Raw genomic sequence first — 21886 nt, forward strand, 5'->3', positions numbered from 1 at the left:
ATTGAAGGAATATTATCCCAATCCAGTAAAAAGACAAAATATGATGAAAGAATTTGGGGATGGAGAGGTTAAGAAAATAAGGATAAGTTATATCTCATTTCCTCTTCTCCCAAAGGTAAAAGAGATCACCTTTAAAATGTTAAATGAAATCTACCCAACAAACAAATTTTGAAGACTGAGGTTTTATTTTGATACTAATAACTGTGTATTTTGTGAAAAAGAAATTCAGAATTCAGAACACATATATATATATATATATATATATATATATATATATATATATATATATATATATATATATATATATATATATTTTCATATATTTTATTTTTTTCTGTGTTGGTGCAATCCTTCTGGAGAGATCTGCAGAGATGGTTCCAGACCAGAACTGGTTCCAGACCAGGGAAACTGAGATACCACCTCTGACAGTGAAGATTATAAAGTTTGGTGTTTTAGAATAAGGTAGATTTTGTTCTCAACAACTTGGTGCTGCTAGGAAAACATTGTATACATAAATGTAGATATTTTAAGACCAAACCCTCCCTGATCCACTGGAAGAATGAGTTCAATCTTTTGTGCAAGTCATTGAAACGGGTTAAAGATTAAAAAAAAGCCCTTGAATTGATTTATTTATTTGAAACTCTTAATTTAATTTGAGATAGCCCCTTATTTGTATTTATTTTTTTATTTATTTTCTTTTATATCATTCTTTATGTTGTCGTGTAAGGTATAAGCTCCTAGGTTTTGTTTATATGCTTGGCCAGAGGCAATAGTCGTGTTTTTGAGATGGATTTGTGATTGTGCCTTGTTTGTTTGTATATCTGTATTCTGAAAGATGAACAATAAAAAAAAATAAAAAAATAAAAAGTGATGCCTGGCCATCAAGTGTTCCAACGCATGCATGATACAAATAGTGTAGGGAAACCTTCACGTTTTCTGCTACATATTTATGCGCATGCGCAGAACGGATCGTGTACCGACAGTTACGTCCCTGCTTGAGCGGTCAGCTACTTTAACGATGTTTAACGTTAGCTACATAACGTTAGCCACATAACGTTAGCTACATAACGTAAGCGAATCCAGGACCGGCAGAGCAGAGGGAAGCGTCAGGGAGCAGAGACAAAGTATTTAGATGAAGTGAGCTGGTTTGACCACGGAGATGGGATATACGGTTAGCTTGACCGCAGTCATGTAAGTGGCTGTGCGCTAGCTAATGCGGGGTAAGAGATCGAGGGGTGTGGCAATGACATCATCGATACGCACGTATGTGGCTTTGCCGTCCAAACAAAGCCAAAAGGGAGCCGTTTTTTTAATGTTTTCACCCTGGGTCCAGGTTTCAATTTCAGTGCGTTTTCAGGCAGTGCGTTTACAGCATTCGTTTGGCTGACCGGCCCAAACGATGCTAAACGTGCGTTTGCACCAAAAAGCGTCTCCGTGTGGATGGCCCCTTACTCTTCTGCAAAAAGAATTCACTATTCATGAGCTCACCCAGTTGCGCTGGGTAAAGGATGCTGATAGCCAGGCTTTCATTGGCTAGCTGTTAGCCAATCAGAGTCCAGCAGCTTAGCTTGTTGAATATTCACGAGAACTGGCACAAATCGAGCCTTCCTGCAGGCTCTTTACCACGCTAGAATGGCTCGAAACAAGGTAACAAAGGCATTTGGACAATGGTAGAACTTCAGACATTAGCACAAAGTCATGAAAAATGTGACTTTGGCTCTCAATACTAGACCTCATTAAACAAAACAGGAAATGTACATGAACATAGAATGCGCTCATGAAAAGTCTTCCTCGGCCTTAGGCGCTCAAAACACACACACACACACACACACACACACACACATCTCAAGAGACACATTTTAAAGGCAACTTTTTATTTATTGGCAAATGCTTTGAATAAGTTTGCAGCAATGCATCTATATATACACACCCCTCCGAACAGTGACAACGTCAGAAATGCCAAAAAGAAAAGTAATACAGTTTGAATATATGATCGTTTATACGCACACGTTTTTTTTGTTTTAGTTTTTATTGTTTCAAACATACACATATTTTCAGTTTTTGGTTTTGGGAAAAACATCTAAAAAGACTCCATGTTTCTCTAAATTAAACAATACAATTATAACTACTGCGTAAAATCAATATAAATATTTAAAAAAAAAAGAAAAAAAAAGCTAAAAACATGCAAGGTTTGCAGGGCATCACAAGCTTAAAGTTTTATTAAAACAAAGGCAGACACACACACAGAGCAGCAGCAGCGCTCTAGAGAACAGGAGCAGATACAAAAAAAAAAAAAAAGAGAAAATTGTTATATATAGATACAGTAATTCCTAAAAAAAAATCCTATGCCAACTCTTTCATATTTGTATTAATTTATGTGCAAAAGAAGCTCATTCGTTTCAGACATTAAATACATTTGATTTTTGTCTAATGCTACCGTGACACGTGAGAACCGGATGAAGACGGGGGAAAGGATTTTCAGCCTTTTTTTAGACCCCCCCCTCCTGTGCTGCTAACCCAAACCGACGGTGTCAGTTCCAAGCTAGATCGTCTTCCTAATAATTCTCACATCCTACATGTTGTGTTTAAAAACATAACTCCTGTGTAGAGCTGAAGAGATTCAGCGATTAGTTGTCAACTGTTAAATGAATCGCCAACTATTCGGACAATCGGTTTGAGTCATTTTTATTTTTTATTTAAAACGATAAAATGATGTCAGCTTTGTTAAATGTGAATATGTTCTAGTTTCTTCTCTCCTCTGTGACAGTGAACTGAATATCTTTGAGTTGTGGAACAAAATTGAGACATTTGAGGACGTCATCTCGGGACTGTTGGGAAACACTGAAACACATTTTTCACCATTTTCTGACATTTTAGAGCCCAAACAACTCGTCCATTCCTCCAGAGAATAACCGTTAGTTAACATCGAGCCTTTAACTGTACAACTGTTGGAACAGAGCGCACGTCTTGCGTTTCTGCGACCTAAACTTGAATCTGCTGCACCCGACTTAAATTACGTGGATGTGCGGTTAAATGTGGGGGAGACAGGCGAGTAGTGACGCCACAGGCGAGTAGTGACGCCACAGGCGAGTAGCGACGCCACAGGCGAGTAGCGATACTACCGGCGTTTTGTGCTTAACGGGACAGACAGACGGGCCGGTCATCGCGGCTGTTTACCTGCCTGGCGGCATGTAGCAGCGGGTTGTGGTCAGTGACGCTAATGCTAATGCTAACTTCCCTTCTGTGACCGAGCGGTGCGTTACGTTACAGCTGCAGTGTCTACTTTTAGTGTTTTTTTAAGTGTGGAAACCTGCGACGGCGAGGCGTGACGGGAGAAATATTGCACGTGTGAAATGACTGAACGCTGTTAATGATTACAGAGTCATTTACAGTCATGTTTAGCCCGATGGTCAGCTACCCGGTAGCCAGTGGCGAGTTGAGCTTCAGGCTGACGGTAAACGGACGATTAAAAAAATTATCTTAAAGTGAACTCGGAACGAGCTGCAGAACATAAACTAAACCTACGGCTAACATCTCAAACAAAAGACCATTTAAAAAAATAAAATAAAGAAGGTAAAAATCACTACCTATCTCATCTTCTAGCCTGTAGACGAGAATAGAACCCCCGCGGCAGATTGCTGGCGTAACGTTAACTCGCCGCCGTGCGTTCACCTGCGTCGCGTGAACGTATCCGAGGGTCCGAGGGTCCGAACGCACCGCTGCGTCGGCAACTTCGTACATCCTGAACTCAGACTTGCGTCGCAAAGCGACTTTGCTTTCAAGTTGAACTTTGTATGTACGTTTAGTGTCGAGGTTGAAAGAAAAAATTATCTATTTTTGCTCGCCCGATTTTTCTAACTCCCAACGTCGTCGCTTTGTTTGTCCCACCTCGTCTTTCAAAAATAAGAGCCCGTGGGAACAAAAAGAGACCAAATCCAAACTAGACTATCGCATGTTATGAGTCGGACTTCTAACTCTGAGGGCAGGAAAGACACACACACACACACGGGGACGACCTCTGGCTTTTTGTAGCTAGTTTTGTACTGACCAATATGACGAGGATGCTCGACTATGACGGAGAGAGAGAGAGAGAGAGAGAGAGAGGAGTCTTGTCACATGACTACATGCAACAAAGCCGAGCGGATCGTGGTGTTTTTTTTTTTTTTTGTAGTTTGGGGTCGGTTTTGACACCCAGTGGCCTTTCTTTTCACCTTGCGCGTCCCCCCTCTACCCCCTGTCCTCCCAGTACCCCGAAGATGTCCCCACTCCCCCCCACTCCCCTCCCTAGCAGCCGAAGGTCTCCTGCGAGGCATAGACCATGTAGAGGAAGCCGTCCTCGTCTCTCTCCTGCTCGTAGATCTCCGATATGGGCGTGGACACGGACACCATGCTGTGCTGGTTGACCAGCAGGAAGAAGGCCTGCGTCGGGTTCAGCTGCAGCCGACGCCTGGGGGGGGTGGGGGTTGGGGGGGGAGTTAAGGAGGTGTTATTGATCAGAGTGCTTCGACTTTCCAGATGCTCAAAAAAAAAAAAAAAAACTATTAACTGAAATACAGTTTGTTTGTTTCTCTCTCTCTGTGTGTGCGTTTGTCTCTGTGTGTGTGTCTCTGTGAGTGTGTGTAGTATTAATCGGCCAAAAGTCGTACTGTTGGTCAACATCCCTAATGAGGACGAGTGAGAGAAGCGAGGAGCCACGTTAGCCAAATAGAAAACTCATTGGTCCTTGACAGACAGACAGACAGACAGACAGACAGACAGACACGACTTTCACCCAGGAGACTGGGGATCGTGTCCCACTAAACCCAACCGTCGCTTTCTTCTTCATGACTTCTTACGTCCGCTGTATACAGCGTAGCTCAAAATGTGAAGTCATGATGTCATGTTGCACACACACATACACCACTATGATGTGTAAAACACTACCAGCACACATACACAAACCTCAATGAACTTTGATCTCTCTCGCTCTGTGTGTGTGTGTGTGCATCTACCTGATGATCTTGACCAGCTCGCTCATGTTGACGTGGTCAGGAACCAGGAACTTGGTTTTGTCCAGAACAGGCAGCTGCTTCTCTCCCTTATATCTCTCGATGATCACCTGCAGCAGCCGCAAAAACACAACAGACTGTCAGTGGTCCACGTACTGTTGTACTGGCTCCACATTGGGATCAGAGACATGCAGGGCAATATGTTATGCTACCTGTAAAACTGTTTGAATGAAATGAAATCAACTGTAAGTGGCTGAGAAATATACAGTATTAATTTAACAGATGAGAGGTATTTGAAAGCTAATATACGAAATCACCATCACCAAACCAGACTCCATGTAAACAATCAGTACTTTAATCATCATAAAACACACTTCATTCAAAGTCGACAGAAACAAAATAAAACTATATCAAAAGTAGAGGTCGACCGATTTTACCGATACCTATAGTTAGGTTGGGCCGTATTTGCCGATAACCGATTAATCGACCGATAGTATTTAGAATTGATACTGGATAAAACAGTTGACAAAATACATACATTTTTTCAAAAAAGTCCAGACGCTTTTGCCAATAATCAAAATAATAATGTCATATTTATTGATATTACATCCACAGCAATGCTACACAAGCATGTGTGTTGTCTAAAACAGTTCTCCTACATATTTGGAGTCATCCAGTGCAAAAATAAACATAATGAGCATTATAATTCATAAGGACAAACTATTTACATTTCTTCAAAAAAGGCCCAAATGTATGCCAAATCTCAAAACAGTGACTCCATTCTTCTCTGTAGAAGAGTTTAGACCTAGCCTGACGTGGTCCTACTCAGATTCTAGTCAGAATGTGAGTCTGAAACCGATCCATTGGGCTGTGATTATGGGGCGTGATCCAACCGAACCACGAAAAAAAATGCCTCTGCATTCACTGGATAGACCTACAACCAATCAGAGCAACGGAACTCAACACTGTGTATTGTCTCCATAGCAACCACTCTTTGCACAATGCATTCATTCTAACTTCCGACTTTTAGACTTTTTTGAAGCTGGATATATCATTTGTTGCGTGTAAATATAAATGTGGATAACGTTAGTGATAGCGACATGCTCGCTACAGTCGCATTTCTAGAGATGGATCGGCAAAAACACGTTTAATTTCTCTGATTCACGGCTTGGTTCTAGCACCGGCGCTCCCTCTCTTCAGTCTCTCCACCATATAACGCTCTCTCTCTCTCTCCAGTCTCTCTATGTCTCTCCACCATATAACGCTCCCTCTCTTCAGTCTCTCTCTATGTCTCTCCACCATATAACGCTCGCTCTCTCCAGTCTCTCTCTATCTCGCTCCACCATATGACGCTAGTACTGTGCTTTTGGGCAGTTGTTGATGCTACTCCGCTGAGGATTTTAAAATGAATGCGCTGTCGATTCTACACATCTCAATTCTCCAGCGGCAGCCACTAGACGGATTGTGGACGATTTGGGTCGGACTTGCGTTCATTTTTGTCAGTGTTTTAACCGCTTGAGGTTAGTTAGCCTACTGCTAATGTTTAGCGTCATCTCAGCCTCAAAAGCAAACAAACATACTGTTGTGCTGTTCTTTCTCTACTAATGCAGCATCTATTCAACAAATGAATAACTTTATAATGATATAACAAACCTTTTTTCTGTCGATGCTTTAAACGCACATCTGATGTCAGCCTTCTCCGCACAGCATGTGCTCTCCACGCAGCGCGCAGTAACACGTGTCGAAAATAAACAACACGAGGCATCAGTGATAGTTTTTATTTTGCCTCTAGAGGCCGCTATTGTAATGCATGATGCCAGCAGAGCCTTCTCAGCTCTTGTGTACTGTGTAATGAATGACAGCGTGCGCTTCTCAGCCGCTCCAGCAACGGACGCAACCAGGAAAAACTTCAATCAACTATCGGTGCCGATTAATCGGCAAAACCGATGAATCGGTCGACCTCTAATCAAAAGCCGTCTTGGTTCATCTTTCCACTGTTCCAACAATCACCACTCTGTTTTGGTTGAAATAAACTCTTAATTCATGCATTTACATGTGGAGATATGCTGGCTCTAAACATGCTAAAAGTCCTGATTATTTACATGGAGTCTGGTGGGTTTGGAGATGGTGATTTCGGGGCTGTTTCATGTTAAACAAAAAGGATCTTACTCTTTAAAAAAAGGTCCTTTCCATAATGTTGTCAGACACTTCGAATAATAATCTGAGCCTGTCAGCGGCAAAAACAGAACTTATAGTGTAGCTCTCTACTTTAAATGTCTGCCTCACACGCTCACAATCTTCTGCTTGTTCACTTCAATAACCACAGGTACATCACATTTTTAAAAGGCTCGATAAGAGCATATGTAAATGTGTATGCCAGTGCACACAGGAACCTTAACATGGATCACCGGTCTGCACAGCCGGCTTATTAAAGAGCAATGAAGTGTAGTGTGTTTAAAATCAGATTTTAAAAAGCGGCTTACGGGGATCTTGTTGGGGTGCTGATCGCGGATCTGCTGGACCTCTTTGCACCGGTCGGCTGCGGGCAACAAAAGACAGAAATACATTAACGAAAATCATAACAAAATAGGAGTTTAAACTCACCATGACCAGATACAAAGCCTTGAATCTGATGCTAAAACTAACCGCCTCTGTCTGGGCGTTTCCGTTTAAAATGAGAACTGTATTCACACCCAGAGGAAAACCTTCCGTTAACGCATACTGTGGCTCTATTTTGGGACGGAGAACAAACAAACCCAGATGCATAATTTAGGACATCTGAGAACTTTTCTAAAATCACGTCACTATTTTGTAGTCCCATCTAATGAAATCCAATTCATTCAAAGCCCACGCAAAGAATCTTAAAACACATTTGTAACAAACTTAACAAAACAGGTTTGCATCACCGCTACCAAGAAAGGAAAATAGTATAATAAGGGAAGAGACATACGTTGTAGTTATTATAATGTAGAGAATCAGAGATCTTAAACTGACAAATGGTTGTCGATTAATTTAATAGTTGACAACTAATCCCTTCATCTTTGCAGCTCTATACGTTATATAAGTTATTAAGGAAGGAAAGAAAGAAGAAAGGAAGAATGTAGGGAAGGAAAAGAAGGGAAGGCGAATAGCATGAAAGAAAAAGGAAGCAAGGAATAGTAGAAAGTAAAGGAAGAATCAATAAGGATGGAAAAAGGGAAGGAAGGAAGGAGATGGAAGAAAGGATGCAGTAGGGAAGGAAAAGAAAAAAAGGGAAGGCGAGTAGGATGAAAGAAAGGAGGCAAGGATGGAAAGAAAAGGGAAGGAAGGAAAGAAGACAGAAGAAAGGACATATACGCAGAGAAGGAAGGAAGGATGCAAGGAAGTAGGATTCAGTTTCCTGTCACAGAGGAGAGAAGAAACTAGAACATCTTCACATTGAACACGCGGACATCAGAGTTTTTTCAGAAAAAAAAAAAAAAACTCAATAATCGATTATGAAAATAGTTGGAGATTAATTTATTAGTTGTTTTTATAATGTATTATCTTTGCAGCTCTACAATATAACTACACCTTATGTCTCTTCCCTAGTTAGAATAGTTCCTTTCTTGGTAGCTGTGATGCAAAAATGTTTGTCAAGTTTGTTACAAATTAATGGGTTTAGATTCTTTGTGTGTGGACTCATATATATATATATGTGTGTGTGTGTGTGTGTGTGTGTGTGATTATGGCCTTTTTATTCCAGCAGCTTTGCTCTCTTTGCGATGATTTTGCCACCTCACTAACGTGAACACACACACTGCTCTCTGTAATAAGAATAGCTCTACTGTATTTCAGCTCTTTTTAAAAAACACTGGCAGGGTTCAAAGCTCAGACGAGGAGCGACAGGGAAGGGTGTGAATGGTTCCTTTGTTTTAATTTAGGGATGGTTTTATTTCCACAGAGTGAAGGGATCAATGCTCAATGCTAGAATATAAATGCATTTATTTATTTTTTTAAAACACCATGGGTTTAGGCTGGATCACATTTGAAAGCTATCACAAATTAAATAGACCTTGTCTTTTTTTTTTTTAGATATACAATTCCCTTTCCCGGCTTTATATTAAATTAGCCAATGGCCCGTCCATTTCTTGAGTATCTGCCTATTAAGAAAAACTACTCTCTCTCTCTCTCTCTCTACACTTTACTGTCATGACTGGCTCCAGTATTCCTTCTATCAAAAAGGAAATATTATTTTTTGGGCCAAGGCTCCAACTTAAGTTCCTTGTCCTGTGTCCCAAGTTTGTAACGTACGATATATTACACGTTGTTAGTGCGGCAGGCTTGCAACCCTTCATTTCATAAAATACTTCTCTGTACCTAACTGCTGATTAAATTAGAGTTGTTCCGATACTATCAGAAACGTCTCCCATAGTCCCTAAAATGCTCGTATTGGCGAGTATGCGACTCTACGCATCGACCCAATATTATGTATTTAGCCCCCCAAAAACCTCCTTAAAAAGTAGTTTATGTTCTTGTTTCCGTTATGACTGACTTTCAAACTAGATCATTAAATAAAGTTCTATGGCATTTATTCTCTGTATGTATTTGAGGCGTGGTTTACGTCCTAGGCTGTGTACTCCAGGGTTGGGTAACGATTAGGCCTGGGCGATATGGAGAAAATCAAATATCACGATATTTTTGACCAAATACCTCGATATGGATACCGCAACGATATTGTAGTGTCACAAAAGAGATTTTTGATAAATAATCATCAATAATGTGGATAGAATGACTAAGTGGCAAATACTAACAGTCTGGTAAGTTCAGAAAATGACATCACTTTACTGTAATGCAGCCTTTAAAAAAAAGACAACACTTATGTCATATTAAGATATTATGATATCCAAAATCTAAGATGATATCTATGCTCATATCACGATATCGATTTATTGTCCAGCTCCAGTAATGGTACCGAAACCTGGTGCTGATACGGCACCGGTGCCTAAACGACCGGTATCTACCGGACCAAATAGCAACTTGGATTTTAAACGTCTATGCTGCTCTCTGATGCTCCGAAATGGACGTTAACCCTCCTGTTGTCCTCAGGTCTAAATCTTTCTATAATCAGAAAATTGTGTTTCTTCCAACCAAAGTATCAAAACAAATAAAAAATAACGTGGATGGTTCCATACGACACTCTTCACAAGTAAAATAAATGATCAGTTCACTACTTTCATTGAATTTGGGTAGTTTATTCAATTATATAGCATTTATAGCATGCAGAGTTTGTCATTTCTGATACAATTCATTCTACAGTAGAACTTGGAATTGTTACAGCTTTAGGTAATATTACTTTTTTATTTTTAAAAAAGGAGTAAAAAGTTAGTATTACACTTCCTGAGTAACTTTAACCCAACGTTGGTGACACAGAAGACAAACAGCAGGGAACCACGTGATACAAACAGGTGAACAGATCCAGTAAAAAGCCAGCTTATCACTTTAAAACTGCCTCTAGTGCTTTGGCAGTTAAACCTTTTATAGAGAGGTTATAACCAAATACAACAACACAGTAAATTGAGTATCTCCTCCCCCCCAGTTTCAACTGTGACATTTTTTGCTTATCCCTTATTTTCTCTGTTGATTACGCAATCGACAATCTGGGCTCCTCCCTTCCAGCACAGGGGCTGGCGTCGTTTGGCCTCAAATTACATCATAAATCACTGAACACGTGTACTGGGATAATGTGTCAGCACAAGTTGTTTTCACTCAGAGCAAACACCGAAATGTTTACAAGCTAGTATAGCTTATCCCCGTTGTGTAAAGGCTGGTCATGGCAGGCCTTTCGTCGCTTCGACCTAGCTCATGGGACAGTGACCCAGATGGGCCTTTCTTTTCTTTTTTTTAACATTAGCAGCCAAAGAGATCCCACACATACAACATGTCAAAAGATACAGGCTGTGTAGCGTTTAGCGTACATTTAATAAGATGTTTACATGTTATTTTCCCCCTCTTGATTAAAATTTCGACAAAGACATTCTCTAAACTTAACGCTCAGACGATTTTGTCCCATGTTGCGACCTATGTGAGCCGCAACACCAGAGTTTTAAACAGCTGCGAAACTCTTGTAAGGACAATAACACAACATACACACAAGACTGTCAACAGAGAAAGTGAGCAAGCTAGCTAGCTAGCTAGCTAGGTGGCTAGCAGGCCGGCTAACTACCTAGCTAGCCAGCTAGCTAGACAAAAACACCGTCTTGGTTGGTGGTTTCTTACCAAATGTCCTCCTTTGTTTGAAGGGTCTGTCGGAAGGCATCTCTGTCAGAGTTATTACACAGTTACAACCTAATGAATGTGCAGTATAACTGCGTAACAACGCGACTCGGTGACAAAGAAACTGGAAGGGTTTTTGTCTGTTTGAATGTCTTCGGCCGCCTCTGGTTTTTCAGTCTGAAGCCAAAACAGCTCCGCGGACAAACAAAGCAAGTAAACCGAGGCGCTGACGTCATCCGCTGGATTTAAAGGGGACGTTCACCTTTTGACTTCTCCGTATCCCACTTCCATTAACCCTCCCATAGACAGTCGCTATAGAAGAAGAACCATCCGTACCTGTTGTTGTTGTCCCCGGCTCAAGTGTGACCCCTTTTTTAAAAACAAGTTTCCATTTCAGAAATTTGGGGGTTCTTTCAACCAAATTGTCAAAGAAAATAACGTGGATGGTTCCATACAACCATTACTCTTCACAAGTAAAATAAATGATCGGTTCACTACTTTTATTGAATTTTATCGTATTTGAAGAAAAAAACAAATGACAAAAGGACGTTGAAGAAAAGTGGCAAAAATGTTGGAAAAAAGCTTCAAAAACACAAAAAGAATGAACAAAAATATCAAAAAAATATAACACTGGAAAAAAATCTACAAAAACATTACAAAAAAATGCTGGAAAAAATCGCCAAAAACATAAAAAAATGGCTTTTTTCATTCTATGGGAATTGGTTACATAATAGAAACATCTGTTTCTTGGCTTTTGTAGTACTTGCTTTTTTATGTTCTTACTATGTTGTTATGCATCATAATACCAAGACAAATTCCTTGTATGTAAAAACCAACATGGCAAATAACCTTTGAAACTGATGCTTAAGAAAAAAACTCTTCTCTACCAAAGTTGACACAAAATGTTCACATCTAAATGCAACTTTTTGTCCCTGTTCCAAGCTGTTTTTGTTGTTGAAAAGCTTATAATAACCCTAAAAAACATTAACATTACTTTACTACCTCTGTACCTCATGACTTTCTCTCAATTTATGGGAAATAGTTATACAGTAGATATATTTACATATTGTTATTGCCAATTTATGCCAATATGTTTGTTATGCATCAAGCTACCAAAGGCAAATTCATTGTATATGTAAACCTACTTGGCAATAAACCTGAAACCTGAAAATTACTCAGTTCTCTAGCAAAATTAACACACAAGTTGCACATTTAAATGCACCTTTTTTTTTTATTCATGCTGTTTTTGTTGTAAATCTCATACACTCATAATAACCCTAAGGAAATATACATAAGATAAGATAAACAAAAGACAACAGGACTGCCTAGAAATTCTGAAAGACGTTTCCCCTGTCATCCAAGAGGCTTTTCAAGACTTTCTAGTGAGTCCAGTTGACTTTTTGCTAATCACAGATCTACCATTTCTTGGAAGAGGAGAGATAGACTTCTCCGCAGTCTGTCTGCTACCCCCCCCCCCCACCCCTCACTCCCCCCACCCCACCCCCCTCACTCCCCCCACTCCACCACTTCCACACTGTTTACTGTCTATATTAGCCCATATGCACACAACCCCTCCCTCCCTCCTTCCCCCAGCCCGGACTGAGGTCTAACTTAATACTTGAACTGTAACCTTATTACTTCCTTGCACTATTGGACTTATTTGGACTACCACTCTCATAGAGCACCGTACAGTGCATCCCTTAGTACATTGATGTGGATTTTTTTTTATTTTTCTATTTATTATCTTTTCTTTTCTTGTCCATATTATTCATGTGGATGTTATTTTATCATCCTGTTTATGATGTATGTTGTGTGTGATGTCTTAACAGATGAACCTTAACAGACACATTACTTGTGTTGTTGTCCCGTCGACCGTGCAACTTTGTGCAAAGTTTTTGCATATGAGAGAGGGTGTGTGTGTGCTTGCGTGTGTGTGTGTGTCTCTTTGTGAGTGTTTGTGTCTCTCTCTCACTCTGAGTGTGTGTCAAAGCCCAAAAAAACTAAATGTGAACAGGTGAAGCAAACACATATATCACTTCCGCTCAAACCGCGATGAACACGCCCACCAACCTACAATATAAGTACACAATATAATAATCAATAAATAATATAAATGAGACCATAAACAAGAAACAATATGTGGCTCCTACATATGTGAAAGGGGTTGACGGTACTTTTGTACCACATTCACAGCAATACTTGTAAACTGTCTTGTAAAAAATATTTTAAATCTAAATCTTGAATCCATTGTGTGCTTTGTGAATAATATGCAAATTCACACTGCAGGTCAGTAGGACTGCCACCTCTTAGGCGATTAGTCGACTAATCGGTCGTTTTGGTCTTAGTCGACTAAGATTTCTTTAGTCAATTAGTCATTTTTTATGCTTATTCATGCTTAATTACTTATTTCCAAGAAACTTCTGAGCACATTTATGGTAAACACAAGATTTAAAGTGGTGCTTTTGCAGGATTAATTGTGGAGAAACTCAGTTTTACAGATGGTTAATTAACTACATTTATATTGTGCTTTTCTAGTCTTAACCACCTCTCAAAGCGCACAGCTCTGTCGATTAAATCAACTAATCGATTAGTCAACAAAATCCTATAAGTGTTAGTCGACTAAGAATTTCTTTAGTCGAGGACAGCCCTACAGGTCAGCAGTAAGTACCAAAATAAAAGCCTGACAAATGATGTCCAGCGCTGGAAAAAGCGCCAGCGACATGTCACTATTTTCTGACATGTCACTATTTTCTGACATTTTATATACCAATTGAATAATTAAATCAACGGCTTGTTAACGTCTCCCCAAAACTTAAAACTAACACAGTAGTAAGTACGTGACGACACAAGACAATTTTTACTTTTTTTTTTATTTCGTAATTTGTTCAAAATAACCATCAGGAAGGTGACGTGGCGGAGCAGAGAAGAGTTGGTAGTGTAGTTCGCTTCTATCTGTACTTCAACGTCTTTCGCCAACAAAACAATAAATAACAATCCTAAGTTTTTCCATTAAGGTAGAACTGAAAAACATCCTCAAACTTACAGATGTGGTCTGTGGCCTCTCTGTCTGTCTGTCTCTCTCGTACACTTTGCAGACATGTATGCACTGATCCAGTTTTTCTACTTCTGCCAGATGTATTTTAGCAGGTGAAGACTTCTCACCATGTGCTAAAACACCTCGGAGATAAACACAGTGACATAACACACACTACGCACAGAGAGGAGGTCGGACTGGAATGCTAAAACGTAGGAAAAAAGAAATTAGCCAGCAGAGTGGTCGGCTGTCTTATGGTTGTCGTTGAAGCAGGGGGGGCTTTCGTTACTCACTGGTGCAGCGAGTGCATTACATTAAAAAAGCTTCAGGTAAACGGGCTCTTTTGATTTCAGCCAGACAAAGAGGAAATGTTTGGCTGTTTTAAAATATATGAAGACAGACAAAGAGAGTGATGAGTCGGGGGCGCCTGCTTCTTGTTCAGTCCGAGGGGTTCTGAATGACGATCAAGAAATAGTCCTTATCTGTGAAGAAAAAGGCAAATTAGTCGACTTTAGTAAACTAAGAAACAGTTTAGGATCTTAACTGCAAACAGGGCTGTCTATTATTTAAACGTGTGTGTGTGTGCGTTTGCGCGCCTGTGTGTGCGTGTCTGTGCGCGTGTGTGTACCTGTGTGTCTGTGCGTGTGTGTGTGTCTGTGGCTCTCTCTCTATGTGTGCGCGTTTGTGTGTGTGTGTCTGTGCGTGCGTGTGTGTGCCTGTGTGTGTGTGTGTATATTCTACAATAACTGATGCTGACACCAAAAACAGTGTTTCAATAGGTCACATTAAGGCAGTGGTTCTCAAGCTTTTTCCAATAATCTACCCCCTTTGAACAGTGTTTTTAAGCCATGTACCCTCTGACCAGCACGAGTAATTTTTGGTAGAAAAAAAAGTCTCTATAAAGAGGAAGAATACAGCGATGTCAGCGATAGATTTACTAAACAACAGCCTCGGACCTGAAAAACATTTAAATGCTGATGGAAAAAGGAGACAAAAACTTGGAAAAAGACAGTAGAAAGAAGGAAGTAAGGCAAGAATAGGTCGAAAATAGTAATAAAAACTTCAAAAAAGCAATAAAAACGTTGAGAAAAAAACAATAGCAAGAAGGAAGGCAACATTGGGGCGACAAAAGTGACAAAGAAAATTCCAAAAAGCGACAAACTTGGAGAAAAAAAAAAAAGAGAGTAGAAGTAACTACAGCCTTGTAACTGAATAATGTTTGGCTAAAAATGTCACGTACCACCTGCAGTCCTCCAAAGTACCCCTAGGGGGACACGGAGCCCCATTTGAGAACCACTGCATTAAGGGATATACAGCAACTTTTTTCTTGTTTTACCTACAAAACACTTATTTAATAAAAAGCCTAACTTTTTAAATGCATCAGTGTGATTTTGAACACAAAACATGTGCCTAAAACAGAACACACTCTTTAATTAAATCAGGAAATATCTCATCAAAGACTGAGCAGAAAATCTGAACATACGCTCAAAACTAACTTACAAACTCTGTAAACTCTTTGTTTACACACTTGTTTATCCCCCAAAGACAGATGGGACTGATATTTGTGGCTTTCTAAGAAAACGTGGGCCCTGAATATGTTGCAGAAACATTTTATTTCTAATTGTGTGATGGCTGTGGTGTAGGGGGGTACGTTTTGGTACATTGGGACAGTTAGTTCCCCCGGGCTCTCACCTGGAGCGATCATGATCTCATTCTTCTTGGAGCGGATCCGGAGGAAGGTGAGGTCGTTCTGGGGGTCGATGTCTCGCACGGTGCTCCGGGCCTTCATCACCAGCTGGTGGATCAGTCCCGCGTACTGCACCGTGCTGGCGTTGTCCAGGGTCGTCTTGATGGGGATTCCTGAGGGAGGGGCACGTATGTGAAGAAGTTAGATGTACCCAGGAGAAGTTAACCCTAGTCTACATCCACCACGGTCCACTTCTGGGACTGATCCGGTGGCGCCACAAATTCCTCCAGGTGTCCCTCATTTTGGCCGGATGGTCGTTACCTTCCTCTTTCTTTCTTTGTGTGTGTGTGTGTGTGTGTGAGTATCTCTGTGTGTGTGTGTGAGTGATAGTGTGTGTGCGTGCGTGTGTGTGTGTGTCTGTGTGAGTGAGTGTGCGTGTCTGTGTGCGTGTCTGTCTGTGTGTTTGTGTGTATGTCTGTCTGTGTGTGTGTTTGTGTGTGTGTCTGTGTGTGAGTGATAGTGTGTGTGTGTGTGTGTGAGTGATAGTGTGTGTCTGTGTGTGTGAGTGAGTGAGTGTGTGTGTGTGTCTGTTTTTGTGTGTGTGTGTGTGTGTGTGTGTGAGTGAGTGAGTGAGTGTGTCTGTGTGTCTGTATCTGTGTGTATGATTGTGTGTTTGTATGAGTGTGTGTGTCTGTATGTGTGTGATTGTGTGTTTGTGTGTGTGTGTGTGTGTGTGCTTAGCGCCGCCCATGACGATTGTGATTGGTTTAAAGAAATGCCAATAAACCAGAGCGCATTTCTCTCCCATCCCAGAATGCTGTGTGAACTAGCAAGACCTTCCTCCACAGCGCGGCAGAGGAAGGTCTGACAAAGCGAGACTAAGTAAACTGTTTCTTGAAGTGTCTTTATTTATCTGTATCTGAATTAAGGTAAACTTAGGAAGAAGTACAACTCGGTTGATGTAACGTTACTACTATAGAACTATAATCTATCCTGAGTCTAACTTCATTCTGCATTTTCCTTCTCTTTCTCTAAAGCACTAATCCTAATCCCTGCTACTGACCCAGAACCTGACAGGCCAGATGGTGGCTCGTCATATCGCGGGAATCCAGACCTATATATACATTACAGGCCAAAAGTTTGGACACACCTTCTCAATCAATGCTTTTCCTTTTATTTTCATGACTATTTACATTGTGGATTCTCACTGAAGGCATCAAAACTATGAATGAACACATATGGAATTATGTACTTAACAAAAAAGTGTGAAATAACTGAAAACATGTCTTATATTTTAGATTCTTCAAAGTAGCCACCCTTTGCTTTTTTTCCACTAATGAACCCTGACAAAGCACACCTGTGAAGGTAAAACCATTTCAGGTGACTACCTCATGAAGCTCATTGAGAGAACACCAAGGGTTTGCAGAGTTATCAAAAAAAGCAAAGGGTGGCTACTTTGAAGAATCTAAAATATAAGACATGTTTTCAGTTATTTCACACTTTTTTGTTAAGTACATAATTACATATGTGTTCATTCATAGTTTTGATGCCTTCAGTGAGAATCTACGATGCAAATAGTCATGAAAATAAAGGAAACGCATTGAATGAGAAGGTGTTTACTTTTGGCCTGTACTGTGTGTGTGTATACATACATACATACATACATATATATATATATATATATATATATATATATATTATATATATATATACACACACATATATATATATACACACACATATACATATATATATATATATATATATAAATATATACATACACACATATATATATACACATATATACACATATATACACACACACACACATATATATATATATATATATATATATATATATATATATATATATATATATATATATATATATATATATATATATATATATATATATATACAGTGGGGGAAATAAGTATTTGACCCCTTGCTGATTTTGCAGGTTTGCCCACTTACAAAGAATGCAAAAATCTACAATTGTAATCATATGTACATTCTAACAGTGAAAGACAGAATCCCAAAGAAAATTCCAGAAAATCACATCATATGAATTTATTAAAATTGATAACCATCTGATGAGGAAAAACAAGTATTTGAGCCCCTGGACAAACAGCAAGTATTCTGGCTCCTACAAGCCAGTTAGTCTTTCTTTAAGACACAGCCCCAATCCGAACCAATTATCTACATCAAATACACCTGCCTCACCTCGTTACCTGTATAAAAGACACCTGTCAACACCCAAACAACCAGCATCCAACATCACCACCATGGGCAAGACCAAAAGAGCTTTCTACGGACATCAGGGACAAGATTGTTGATCTGCACAAGGCTGGGATGGGCTACAAGAGAATCGGAAAGCAACTTGGAGAGAAAAGATCAACTGTCGGTGCAGTTATCAGGAAATGGAAGAAGCACCACACCACCGCCAACCTCCCTCGGTCTGGGCCTCCACACAAGATCTTGCCTCGTGGGGTGTCCCTGATCATGCGAACGGTGAGGAATCATCCCAAAACCACAAGGGGGGGAACTGATGAATCAACTGAAGGCAGCTGGGACCACAGTTACAAAAGAAACGGGTAACACACTACGCCGTCATGGGTTGAAATCCTGCAGCGCACGCAAAGGTCCCCCTGCTCAAGAAGAAACATGTACAGGCCCGCATGAAGTTCGCCATTCACCACCTGGACGACTCAGAAGAGGCCTGGAAGAAGGTGATGTGGTCAGATGAGACCAAAATAGAACTTTTTGGCCTCAACTCAACTCGTCGTGTTTGGAGGGCAAAGAACACTGAGTACAACCCAAAGAACACCATCCCCACCGTCAAGCATGGTGGTGGCAACATCATGCTTTGGGGGTGCTTTTCAGCCAAGGGGACGGGACAACTCCATCGTATTGAGGGGAGGATGGACGGGGCCATGTATCATGGAATTCTGGACCGACATCTCCTTCCCTCAGTGAGAGAGCTGAAGATGGGTCGAGGATGGGTGTTTCAGCACGACAACGACCCTAAGCACACCGCCAAAGCAACAAAAGAGTGGCTGAAGAAGAAGCACATCAAGGTTCTGGAGTGGCCTAGCCAGTCTCCAGACCTGAATCCGATTGAAAATCTTTGGAGGGAGCTTAAAATTTGAGTTGCCAGGCGACAACCTCGGAACCTGAATGATTTGGAGGCTGTCTGCAGGGAGGAGTGGGCCAACATCCCTGCCGAAATGTGCACAAACCTTGTCACCAACTATAAAAACCGTTTGACATCTATGCTGGCCAATAATGGCTTTTCTACAAAATATTAACATGCTGTTTGCCCAGGGGGTCAAATACTTGTTTTTCCTCATCAGATGGTTATCAATTTTAATAAATTCATATGATGTGATTTTCTGGAATTTTCTTTGTGATTCTGTCTTTCACTGTTAGAATGTACATATGATTAAAATTGTAGATTTTTGCATTCTTTGTAAGTGGGCAAACCTGCAAAATCAGCAAGGGGTCAAATACTTATTTCCCCCACTGTATATATATATATATATATATATATATATATATATATATATATATATATATATATACACACACACACACACTGTACTGTATGTATTACCCACTGCAATACAGTAGACTACACCACTGCTTCAAGATAACAACAAATCAGGTAAACTCAGGTTACCTTATAATAAGATAGCTGCAGTGGTGTGTGTGTGTGTGTGTGTTGTAAATGAGTGGTACATCAGTCCACGGGTGTGTAAATAAACCTAAATAAGGTGGTTTTCTTTGAACGTTACCTTCTGTATTGACGATGATGATCCCCTGCACTCCGTTCTGACTCTGGATTCTCTTCAGAGTTTCCTCTACTTCAGCCTGGGAAGAAGGAAACGGAGACACGAGTTAATACTAGTGATGTTACCCGTGAACCCCCTGCTTCGAGGCATGTATCGAAGAAACGAACCAATTTGGAATGGAGCTCTGTATCGGAGCTCCATTCGTTTGGAGATAATCACGTGACCAGTGACGTCCGAAGCTTCGTTTCACACACACACACACACACACACACACACACACACACACACCCACGTGACTGCTTCAAGTTGAATTCAAAGCTTTAAAAATAGTGCGACACAGTATTTTTGGGTTGTTGCAGTAGGAGAGTCAGGAGAGTTAGTGAATATAGAGAGAATATTATAGCGATTATTATAGCGAGTACAGAGTTAATAGAAAGTTTATAGCGAGTACAGAGTTTATTGCAGGTATGAAACGAAATAGGCTCAGCCCTGGAACAGTGGAAAACATTTTTGTTTCTGAATAAAAATGACATTTGATGTCTATTCCCACAAACACTTGTCACCAAGCACAATACTATCCCCCTGACCTGTCTACGAGCACTGTTATTGTCCATAAGCACCATCACTGTCCCAAAGTATGTCCTTGCCAATGTCAAAGCACTGCCCCAATCAATTGACTCAAACAATTTCTATAACCACCACACTGGCAGTAGACTACATGTCACACTGTTAGATTGCTCATATAGCGTATGCCTTCTGCACTGCCTATCTCACCTATTTGGCTGAGGAGACAATGTTGCTCCAGGCTACGTAAGCTACTCAATATAATCACAGAAACGTGTGTACAATGTGTTCTACATTAATTTCCCTCCAAAACTGACGCATTTGTTTACAAACACAAGAAACGTTCACAGCCAAAATCCTAACTTTGTAGTTTTATTTTGTAGAGAAGGCAATGACATTTTCATTGATGCAAGGTCACAAATAGTCTTAGTTATTTATGTCATTGTTTATTTATCCATGAATTCCTAAACAAAATGTACTCATCTTCGACTCAAAGACATTCATGCCGGATATCTGTGAAACTGTTATATTTTTGTCGTGATCTAATATTTTTATTCATAAAATTAACAAACAATACACTAGGACATAACAACGCGTCCCAGGAGCATCTGTGAAACAGTTTGTGACACAATGCTATTCTTCCTTTCACCACTAGATGTCCTCATAGAGTACTGAGAGTATTGGACCTTTTTTCGATACAATTCACTAGTTCAGAAAGCTTCAGTTCGCCATCACTAGTTAATCAATCATTTATGAAAACGGGTATCTTAAATTAAGCTATCTGATTGGTCTCTAGCAGTTATAGAATAACCACATTATAAAACAACGGCCATGATTCGAATTCCTTTGCACAATTAGTATCACTCCGCGTCTGAGGAAAAAACAACGTTAGCCGGTAGACAAACAAGCCGTTATTGGTGCTCTACAGCTTATTAAAGTGATAGGAAACCATTCAAGTAATCCCAAAATGCTACTAAAACAGCAGCTTTACCAGAAAACACCAAACTAGCTGCTGTCAATCCCGTGAAAACACTCAGCAGAAAGCTAACTAACGTTAACTAGACCGAGCTAACTGACAACGCCCGACTAGCATGGTTAGCATTTTATTTAAAACCCCTTCATACATTATAAATTCACAGCAGTCCCAACACAATTATGAACATGTTTATGAAATACACGTAGCTAGAGGCAGACGTCGCATCCTACCATTTTAAAGGTGTGTGGAGAGACCTGTGTCAGAAATTAGTCCCCGAGCTCAGCAGAATAACAGCTAACAAAAGCTAACAGAACCGCTCTGTTGCTGGGAGAAGACAACTGACGTAAACTTCCGGGTCAACTGCTGCAGTGATGCGTTCGGGGCCCAGGCAAAAAGTGGAAGACATAACTGTCGTATTCTGTGGTGTTCTGGAAAAAAAGTTGAAAACTATTTAAATATTCAACAGAACCATGAAATTAAATTGGAAGCAATATATGTTATTTTTAATTACGATAACAAAAACAAAACAATACACAGAATTGTCAACTTCTTAATTCTACAAGGGAAATTTCATATCCATAAAGCAAAATTTATAAATCTCGACCAGCTTTT

General features: G+C 40.2%; 2 protein-coding genes across 2 annotated transcripts; both read right to left on the reverse strand.

The window, feature by feature from the left end:
* Positions 1–4257: 4257 nt before the first annotated feature.
* map1lc3a (microtubule-associated protein 1 light chain 3 alpha) lies at positions 4258–11450 on the reverse strand. The gene is made up of 4 exons (XM_028575667.1): positions 11226–11450; positions 7472–7527; positions 4992–5098; positions 4258–4447 (listed from the first exon to the last, which is right to left on the reverse strand). The coding sequence occupies exons 1-4, from the start codon at positions 11263–11265 to the stop codon at positions 4285–4287; spliced, it is 366 nt and encodes a 121-aa protein (XP_028431468.1). The 5' UTR covers positions 11266–11450; the 3' UTR covers positions 4258–4284.
* Positions 11451–14072: 2622 nt separating this feature from the next.
* Positions 14073–21642, reverse strand: dynlrb1 (dynein, light chain, roadblock-type 1). Its single transcript, XM_028576083.1, has 4 exons — positions 21505–21642; positions 19738–19813; positions 15949–16116; positions 14073–14738 (listed from the first exon to the last, which is right to left on the reverse strand). The coding sequence occupies exons 1-4, from the start codon at positions 21505–21507 to the stop codon at positions 14695–14697; spliced, it is 291 nt and encodes a 96-aa protein (XP_028431884.1). The 5' UTR covers positions 21508–21642; the 3' UTR covers positions 14073–14694.
* Positions 21643–21886: the final 244 nt, after the last annotated feature.

The sequence above is a fragment of the Perca flavescens genome, chromosome 4 (genome assembly GCF_004354835.1).
Source record: "Perca flavescens isolate YP-PL-M2 chromosome 4, PFLA_1.0, whole genome shotgun sequence".
NCBI classification, from domain to species: Eukaryota; Metazoa; Chordata; class Actinopteri; order Perciformes; family Percidae; genus Perca; species Perca flavescens.

What these genes read in the sequence shown, in the direction of transcription:
- map1lc3a (XM_028575667.1), bottom strand. Translation starts at nt 11,265, where the DNA reads ATGCCTTCCGACAGACCCTTCAAACAAAGGAGGACATTTG. An exon ending in CAAACAAAGGAGGACATTTG is followed by an intron (nt 7,528 to 11,225) that starts GTAAGAAACCAC and finishes TGTTGCCCGCAG; the next exon opens with CCGACCGGTGCAAAGAGGTC. An exon ending in AGCACCCCAACAAGATCCCC is followed by an intron (nt 5,099 to 7,471) that starts GTAAGCCGCTTT and finishes CGGCTGCTGCAG; the next exon opens with GTGATCATCGAGAGATATAA.
- dynlrb1 (XM_028576083.1), bottom strand. An exon ending in CATCATCGTCAATACAGAAG is followed by an intron (nt 16,117 to 19,737) that starts GTAACGTTCAAA and finishes CCCCTCCCTCAG; the next exon opens with GAATCCCCATCAAGACGACC. An exon ending in TGAGATCATGATCGCTCCAG is followed by an intron (nt 14,739 to 15,948) that starts GTGAGAGCCCGG and finishes TTTTCTTCACAG; the next exon opens with ATAAGGACTATTTCTTGATC.